Source organism: Terrapene carolina, unplaced genomic scaffold (genome assembly GCF_002925995.2).
Source record: "Terrapene carolina triunguis isolate 2854851 unplaced genomic scaffold, T_m_triunguis-2.0 Scaffold179, whole genome shotgun sequence".
Lineage (NCBI taxonomy): Eukaryota > Metazoa > Chordata > Testudines > Emydidae > Terrapene > Terrapene triunguis.
In genome coordinates, this window is record NW_020664530.1 from 902,654 (window position 1) to 911,879 (window position 9,226).

At 41.6% G+C, this 9,226-nt stretch overlaps 1 protein-coding gene across 2 annotated transcripts; it reads left to right on the plus strand.

Moving 5' to 3' along the window:
- Nucleotides 1–1,451: 1,451 nt before the first annotated feature.
- Nucleotides 1,452–7,419, plus strand: LOC113405019 (protein YAE1 homolog). Of its 2 annotated transcripts, none has more exons than XM_026654050.1 (4): nucleotides 1,452–1,525; nucleotides 2,804–3,068; nucleotides 5,475–5,596; nucleotides 6,456–7,419. In XM_026654050.1, the coding sequence occupies exons 2-4, from the start codon at nucleotides 2,952–2,954 to the stop codon at nucleotides 6,892–6,894; spliced, it is 678 nt and encodes a 225-aa protein (XP_026509835.1). In that variant the 5' UTR covers nucleotides 1,452–1,525; nucleotides 2,804–2,951; the 3' UTR covers nucleotides 6,895–7,419. The 2 variants fall into 2 exon arrangements, with proteins under 2 accessions (XP_026509835.1, XP_026509836.1); XM_026654051.1 differs by having other exon boundaries at nucleotides 1,453–1,525; nucleotides 2,885–3,068.
- Nucleotides 7,420–9,226: the final 1,807 nt, after the last annotated feature.

Here is a 9,226-nt window from a genome sequence, read left to right on the forward strand (position 1 = left end):
TGTCTCCAAAGTGGTTCTAGGCACTACACAATCCATATAGACAGCTCAAGGGCATCATGAATCATCACACAGTCCCTGTGAGCCAAGCTGTGGGCTCCATGATCAGCTTGTGGCACCAGGTAGTCCCTGGTGACTGGCAGTGGCAAAAAAAAAAAAAAAAAAAAAACCCATGAGGTTGGTTTCCAGAGACAGGACACACGCAGTGTTGCCAACTCTTGAGAATTTTAGCATGAATCTCAGGTAGGATTGCCACTTTTCTAATTCTGGTAACCAGACTCCTGAGGCCCCACCCTGCCCCCTTTTCCCCTCCCAAGGTAGGAGGTAGCTCCTGCTAAGCAGGGGCTGGCAAAGGTTAATGACTGGGCACCTCCCCCCACACACAGTAACCAGGCTTTCGGTGTCCTGCCGAAAACTAGGCACCTGGCACCCGGACACAGAAGCCAAAAACTGGACTGTGCGAGTAAAACCCAGGCAGGTGGCAACCCTAACACAATATTTGGTGTTTCTTAGAGCTCCAGCTCCTGGAGTCAAGTGATTAGACGAGAATCTCAAGTTTTGTTTTGTTTTTTTTTCACTCTGTATTTCTAGCCCTCATGGTTATGGAGAAAATTTGAAAGCGTGATCCACGTGCACCCTTAAGGCTCAAAAGACAAAGCAAAATAACTCATGTTTTAGTCACTCCTTGATTTATCTTTAAATCTTATTATTTTTAAGTCTGTCTCATGACTGGGAGGGGTTGGGGATGCCGACATACTTTTTGAGGATTTGGGGATGACAACAACACGGCTATGAATGCACCCTCGTTGAGGCCCCGGCCAGGGCGGATGCAGGAGCAGCCCCCCCGGGAGCTCCGTTCCCAGAAGGGGGCAGAGCAGCAGGTGCCCCCGGGAGCTCCGTGCAACGCCACCTGGGCACAGGCACAACCTTTGGTGAGCCAGGCCGGTGGGTGACAAGCGGAGGGCCAGCGCCGTGCACGCACACCCGGAAGGGGAGCTACTGCTGCCCCAGCCCCGCTCCCCGGGGCGCGTCCTCTCTGGCCGGGTTTAATCCCTGTTGCCATAGTTACCTCCCCTCCCCCCGCAGGGGTCTGAGACGCTCCCAACCCGGCCACCGAGGACGAGCATGTCAAGCTGGCCGCAGGAACCCGGGGGCTGCCCCTAGGCCCGTCCCAGACCCAGACCCGCCTCCTGGCGAGAAGGCGACGCCATGGCCGCGGTTTTTAAGCTGTGGGTGCTGAGAAACGATTTTTGCCCTTACTAAAGATGGCCGCCAACCCCTCTCCCCCATTGCCTCAAGTGGGTGTGAAGCCAGGCGGCCGTCTGTTAAGATGGCCGCCGTTTCCCTGCATTCTCTGCCGCGGGGTTGGAAGTGAGGCCGCCCTTAGCAAAGATGGCTGCTGTTCCCACGTTGCTTCCAATCGGCGTGAAGGTAGTGTGCCCTTAGACAAAATGGCCGCGCTCTGTTCTTCACCAGGGGCTGCGAGCAAGGCGGGCTGTTAGCCCTGGCAGAAGAGTCTGTCCTCCTGGTAAGGGATGATTGTGCGGGGGCAGCAGATTGAGCGAGTAGGGGCTGGAGGGAGAGAAACCTCAGTTCCCCCGCCTGCTAGTGCCTGAAAGAGGAGGCTTTGTGTGTGACTGAGGTTGAATTTGTCTCTAAATGATCAAGCACAAACTGGGTGGGGGGAAGCCTTCCACTCTCTTATCAGTAACAGAGAAATGCAGGTGGACAGACACATCTGTATTGTATACATCTCTTATCAATCCTTCCAGTCTGCCTTATTGCTTTCTCCCAGAAGAAGCAGGGTGGCGTAATAGATAGGGCATTGGAGTGCAATTACTATTTCTGTCCTCAGGTTTTCCTTATGTTGTCCCATTATCCAGGGGGCCAGTCTATGGAGCAGTCTTCTAAATTTCAGCCAGTGATCGATCCTCTCTGACTTTCTTTTCAGTTCAAGTCAATTGATCTCTGATCTATTGGACCTCTTTTCTTCCTGTTCACACGCTCTTTCTTTCCTTCTGCCCCTGCACCTTTTTTATTAGCTTTTCCCATTTTGGGGACTGCTGTGAAACTACTCAAGGGACCAATAAAAACAGGTCATTTAGTGGTGGTGGTTTAATTAAACTATAATATTTGGTACTTATTCCATTCTGTGATCTCAAAGCGCTTTATGAATACCTTAAGCCTGATAACAATTTTGTAAGGTGACAATATGTGTATTATCCATGTTTTCCAGATGGGGAAACTGAGGCATAAATAAATTAAGTGACTCAGTTTGGTGATGTATGTGACTTTGAACAGGAGCCAGGATTCTTGAATCCCCAGTCTTGTCTTTTAACTACTAGAGCATCTCCCATCCCTAAAGATTGAACAAAATAATACTAAAAACTTCGGAAGTTGTTGCTTACGATGAAGACTGCATATTGGAAGTGGAGTCCATAAAACAGATTTTGCTGTAATTCTCTTCACCCATTTTCGAGTGGCTGAATTTTCGGGATTGCACAAATCCAACCAAGTCAATAAAGCAAAGATTTTAGCCTCTCTGTGCTTTATTCAATACAAAAGTTAAAACAACCCATTTAGTCTTTTAATCTTTAATAAGCTTCAGCTGGAAACAGCTAATCCTTTTACTCAAAAGATAAAGAAATCTTTCTATTCGAGGCATAAAATATCCTAAATAGGGATGGTAAATTTGTTCTCTGTATGTGTGTTAATGTTATTGGAAACAAAGAAATTAAGAGATGGCTGAAATTATGACCTTGCAAGATGGCTTTTCTTTGATAGTCTGACTTTTTTATCTCTACAGGTGTACTGTGATAGTAAAGTGCATCCATCTAGGATCTCTGGTTCTTGTACATGCTGCCTGTGGTTTTAACTTGATTCCCAGGAGGAAGAACTGCTCAGATTCTCACACTTTGACCACATGTACTGGAATCCTGGTTGTTACTACTACAATGTCGTGGGTGCAAGCTGCAGTCAGCCGGCCCAGTGAGGATGTGTTTGATGAAGATTCTGATGAACTGCATCTAGTGCAGAAAGAATGGAAGAGCACCATGGAGAAAAGAGTCAAAGTAATTTTTATAACCATTACTTTATTTTTAGTAGCCTTTTGGCCATTTTCTTTAATACATAAATTGATACCTGCATGAGTGTTTTAAGAGAAAATGGAGGATGGCTGTTTAAAAGTTATTGTAGATAAAGTTGTTCTGTATAAACTAAAAATTGAGCAAGTTATTAAGGAAATGTGACCAACCAGAACACACTTGAGATTCTTCTAGGGGGAGAGTGCCTGCAAATTGAGAAATTGTAGTCAAAATTCTGCATATCTAATCTGCTCTTGGTGCATAATGTATTTATGTTTGTTACTCCCCCAACTACTCATGGGTGTTCTTTGTATAAATTCCTGAACCTCAATAGGAGGTTAGATCATCAGAGGCAAAAATATACAAATTTAGTCATGCGACTGTTCACTTTATTGATGGAGATCACAGCAATAGCAAAACGGTCCCTGGGTGCCTGCCACAGTTTCTCTTTAAAAAGACAGAAGTGGGAGGTCAGGTTGGCAGGAAGAATCTTCTGAATTCTAATCTCAGTTCTGCCACTCACTGGCCTGCTCTTTGGCCTTGAGTACATTTGCTCCAGCTATAAAATGAGGCAATAATATGTTTCTATCCCCCTAGTGTGTTACGAGTATTAATGAGTTTGCATAGTGCATTGAACATGTAAAGTGCCCATATATATTCAAGTATGTAAAAGGTTGTCACAAGGAGGAGGAAGAAAAATTGTTTTTCATAACCTCTGAGGAGAGGATAAGAAGCAATGGGCTTAAATTGCAGCAAGGGAGATTTAGGTTGGACATTAGGAAAAACTTCCTAACCGTCAGAGTGGTTAAGAACTGGACTAAATTGCCTAAGGTGGTTATGGAATCTCCATCATTGGAGGTTTTTAAGAGCAGGTTAGACAAACACCTGTCAGGAATGTTCTAGATAATTAGTCCTGCCACGAGTGCAGGGGACTGGACTAGATGACCTCTCGAGGTCCCTTCCAGTTCTATGATTCTATAAATGCCATATGTTATCAGGTATCTGGTTCATCTGGCTGGAGAGAAAGATATGGAATTTAATCAAAACAAAGTCCAGACTCAGGCCAGTTGTATCATGATAGGAGATCATGTTTGTAAATTTTGAGTGATATAATTAAACAAGGCAAATGAAGATGTATGAGCCATATTTTAGCATTTTTTAAAATAGTGGAAATCACCACTTAAATCAATTGCAGGTCCACATTAAAAATCAGTAGTTCATTGTAGCCCTATAGTAACCAATATATAGTAATTCCTCTAGTTTGCCTTCCTATAGAAGTGAAAATAACAGTGAAAAAATTAATTTTTATGAAGGCTCATGTTAACAAAGAAATCCTAAAATCCTGCAGGGTTGAGATGAAGGGCAAAACTCCAACTTCAACTGGTATTGTATTAGACTCTTAGGATTTGATTTCATGCCATTTACTTTAATGGGCAAAGGATAAGCTCTTAATAATGGAGCATCACTATGAGTCATGGTGCCGGGAACATTAAACTTCCACTCTTGGGTGATCAACATCTGATCAAAATAACGGAGGGGGCGGGGGTAGAAGCTATGGTCTGGGCCTTAGATTAGGGAGGGTACTGCTGTGGGACTAGAGCAATGGTTTTAAACCTGTGGTCCGCAGACCCATGAGGGTCTGCAGACTGTGTCTAAGATTTCCAAAGGGTTCTGCACCTCCATTTGAAATTGTTTAGGGATCTGCAAATGAAAAAAGGTTGAAAACCACTGGACTAGACAGAGCATTGTTCTTTGAAAAAGGCATCTGGATTTTGGCTTCTTCAAGGAAACTTTATTCTGCTGTTTCAAGATACTCCTGAGGCTAGCTCCTTGTTTAACCACATCTGATCTTTTCATAGTTGAAATTCCACCATCTCCAATTTCCTTGAGCAGAAAATAGAACTTGCTCTCTGAGATGTACTATGTTTTCATTCATAGCTTCTCAGCCTGAGGGTGGTGACTACCATCCTTTTTTTGTGGTTAGATGGTAAAAGGGGTCCTGAAACTTTTTTGCTGTTGAAATTTGAGGTTGCAGTATGGAAGAAGACAATTGCTGTTCTAATGCATGTTACTATGTGTGTGGAATAAAGAAACATATTTATAGTACAATCAGTTATTTTGACCTCACTGTATATAGTTCTGAAAAAGGAAGTCAAAATGACCATGTTTATAAAACATCAAGAAAAGTTTTTTTGTTCTTTTAGTTTTGTGAATCTCTCATTTCTGCTGGACAGTACAGTATACAAGTTTTGCATGCATCTAGCCAAATTAGAAAGACACATTCCAAAAAAATTGAATGTTTATATAGACTTGAACTCTTGTATTATTTCTTGTAAAATAATCTCTGCTTGTAGCTGGATTACTGACATCAGTAACCTTTCATCTTGCTTACAGGAAGGCTATAGGGATGGTGTTGAGGCTGGGAAAGAGCTTTCACTTCAGCAGGGTTTCAATCGAGGTTACAAACAGGGTGCTGAGATGATGATGACCTGTGGCCAACTCAAAGGGACCCTTAGGTAAATGTTGAAGCTTTGAGATTATTTGGTGTGTTTATATGGAAATCTGGATCTACTGTTTGTCAAATGCTGAGAAGACTCAGGGTAACACTTTCAAAAGTGACTTTGGAGCTGAAATGCCATTTTAAAAACTGACTAAGTCGAATTTAGACTCCCAAGTCATCTAGGTGCTTTGGAAAATTTTACTTCAGATTATATTATGTAAAATATTCCTAAAATGCCTGTAGCTATGCTATGAGTATCAGGCATAATTTTTTAGGTAGCACTAAATTGGCCATGAAAAAAATGCTGTTACCTGGGAAGGCTTTAGCAAAAAGGTTGGTCTTGTGTTTTAATCAGAAAAGTCATCCTAGAGGTCAGTCTGATTTTTCTCTGGTAAGGACTGTGGTCCTGTCACTGAGAACCCTGCCTCAGCATTTGTCTTACTCTTGGCTCTGTTAGCTGAGACATCCTTGTGGAGCACCGTTCTGCCCTTGTTGGATGCAAGAGTATGTAACCATCACACTCTGTGTTGGAACTACCACCAGTGCAACAGACACTACTATGTGATACTGGCTATTACAATTATTCTTCAGAACAAAAAAAATGTAGTGTGGTAATTCTTAGCCCACCTCCCATTCCTCACTTAAAATTAACAGGAGATTAGTGGTTCAGTGAGTTATCTGAATCTACACTTTTGGCTGAACATTCAGCTCTTCCTGTTGAAATTTCCTGAAACACACATGCATGAAATGTACACACAAAAATGGAATGACTTTTTAACTTTAGTCACCTTTTCACCCAATCTCAAGCAAACATGCAACTCACTGCAGGTGTTCAGAATCACGTTTATTTCCACCTGTTTTGTTTTTCTTTTCAGTGCACTCTTGTCTTGGTGTCACCTTAATGGACAAATTTCTGCTTTGCTGAGTAAGATAAATAACCTCCTGGCTGAAGTTGGCAAGTATGAAGAATGTGTGCTTAAGTATATGAATTCTATCAGTCCACAGCCCCACCTTGGAGAGTTACTGGATTCTGTTCAGGACATGGACCTTAGTCATACAATTCCAGTGGAGAATGAATTTGATGAAACTGAAGCTGGAAGACTGTGTGAAAATGAGTCTGAGTTGAGTGAAAACTCTTGCAGGAGTAACGGTGGGGCTGACTCTTTGTATTCAGACAGTTGTAGGAGAACAAAAGAACACACACATTCTGAAAGGCCAACCCTTGCTTGGCTTAAAGAAGAGACCGTCTGTTTAGGAGAGCAGCTAGGCTTGTCACTGGACATATTACAGCATGTCCAACAACTGGAAAGTTAACTTTTCTCTTGTGCCAAATGGAATCCAATTCTAAGAACAAACTTGACAGGCTTGTATTTTATGTGTGGCTCAAAGGTTGGTCGTCATACTAGTCATTTAATTTCATGGGGGAATGTACTGATCTGATTGTAATGTTTCCCTTTAAAATCTAATAAAACAACCCTTGCTCATCATATTCTGTCATAGCTCAGTTGTTGGCAATAACAGCAAAAAAAGTTGCTTTCACACCTAAATTTAACTTGAATAGGTGGAAAGTACTTCATATACACAAATGCATAGCTGTCTAATTCTGCAGCGGCACTAATGTGTCTGCTACTGTCTAGGAATCTAACATTTTCCTCTAATTTATTTAACTTGCCCTTTTTAATATTCTCTTTCAAGAATCATTCAGTTCCTTTTCTGAGTCTTATCCCTAGAAAACAGTTGCTCCTAGAGTACCAAAAATAAAATAAATATTGCTATTCGGTTTAGAAGGTAGTCTGGGTGGAGAACTCCTTTGAACAAGTGGGAACTGCACATACAGAAATAGGCAGCACCTGTTTCTTTCTGTTTAAATATTTGAGTGATGTTTTGCCAATTTAATTTGTTCAGAATAGAACAAAGATTTGCATTACATCAAATTGTGTATCGCAAATCTCTGGTGCAGTTAGCTCTGTTTTCAGAGCATCACTTCACTGAAACTGGTTACAGTACCCAGGACAAAACTTCATCTGAAGCAGGAGGTTAAAACACAAAAGGCTCTCCCCTCACCAGTATTTTATCAAGCTGTAAATATTAAGACTGGGCAGTTAACTTCAGTTTCTCTGTTTAAAGTAGAACTGTAGTGTACTTGAGCATATTCTAAAGCAGTGCCTGCCACCTTATGTGTGTAACTTTCCAAGAAAGCTACTTAAACTAGCAAAGGCAAGAGGATCTAAGCAAAACTGCATACATCTTGAATATCACTTTAAAATCTGTTGGTCACTGGATATCAATTATATAGTAGGAAAATCTTGGATGATTTTTGCCACTTGTGGTAATGCATCTGATTGTCAAAGGTTTAAAAAAAAATTGCCACCCACCTATGGCATTGTGCATTTGGCTACATACAATAGAGGATGTAGGCCAGTTCCGCTGTAGGTGTAAGGTACTCAAAATGCAGCACAACTATTGTGTGAAGTGCAGAGCCAGAGTACTATGGCTGCTCTCTGCAGAGACAAAGGGCGGGGGGGATTTTGTGGCTTGCTTGGGAAGTGATGGGGATGAAGCTGTGGAGACTCACTGTGCCTTCTGATGTGGTTATGCACAGCAGTGTCTGACCCCTAATTCAAAATATGGGTAATAGTACCTGTCATGCCAAATGAGTGAAGTGGGTTTTGCTTGTGTTGGTGAGAATTATTTTCCCTCTCTCATATCCTTATTTTGGGTATTGCAGGGTACTAAATTTTTTGCCATATCTAGAGTTCTCATCTTCCTTTGAAACATCAGCATTATCACCATCTGTGGGAGACAAGAGACTAGATTAGATGGACAGGTAATCTGCATAAGAGTTGCAAATCCTTAAGGCATTAAATATACCAGGTAACAAAAATGAAAAAAGGTTTATTCTACATCTTAGGGGAAAGCCAAAATGGAAGCTAGAATATTGTAATAAGGTTATCACAGGACCAGAGTCTCTTGTGGATGGAAATTTTAGCCTCATTGTAGGCCTTGTTAACTCATTTTAATATTTAATTCAATTAAAAAAACCTTATGGTGCACCATAAGATTTTTTTTAAAAATGCAATTGCCACCCTTTTCCCTCTTTAAACTTTTATAAGGTACTTTCTGCTCCTACTGCTTGGCATACCAGTTTCCCTGAAATCTGACTTGGCCATACCCCTCTACTAAAACGGCTCTTATAAAGTTACCATATCTGTTCTTCTTCCCCTGCCTTTTCTACTGAGACATAATCGATCACACTCTTTCAGGCTTCAAAGAATGCTTTCCTGCTCCTTCAGCTGTTTCCAGTTAGTTATGCTTAAATAGTACCTGTACTCACAGCATGATGTAATTATGAACATTATTGAAAGCATGCAACTTATCAGAGACCTTACATTTTACTTTTTATGGACAAATACCACACCAAATATACTGCTTACAGGGTTTGTCAGGTCTGAGACTAGTTGAACAGGTGACTCTGTGCCACAGGCATATTAGCCACAATTTTCTACACACTGCTCCCATAACCAGCCACATTTCTTATAGCTGTCTCCTTATTTATCCTAACATGCTGCATTTGTCACTTTCTGTTGTTGATTTTGTTTAAGCTGACTGCAAATTCTTCTGGGCATGAAGTCTGGTTTTGTTTAGT

Bases quoted from the DNA above. Each gene is read 5' to 3' on its own strand.
- LOC113405019 (XM_026654050.1), top strand. From the start codon at position 2,952: ATGTCGTGGGTGCAAGCTGCAGTCAGCCGGCCCAGTGAGGATGTGTTT. The intron at 3,069-5,474 runs GTAATTTTTATA...TCTTGCTTACAG, and splicing joins CCATGGAGAAAAGAGTCAAA to GAAGGCTATAGGGATGGTGT. The intron at 5,597-6,455 runs GTAAATGTTGAA...TTTTCTTTTCAG, and splicing joins CAACTCAAAGGGACCCTTAG to TGCACTCTTGTCTTGGTGTC.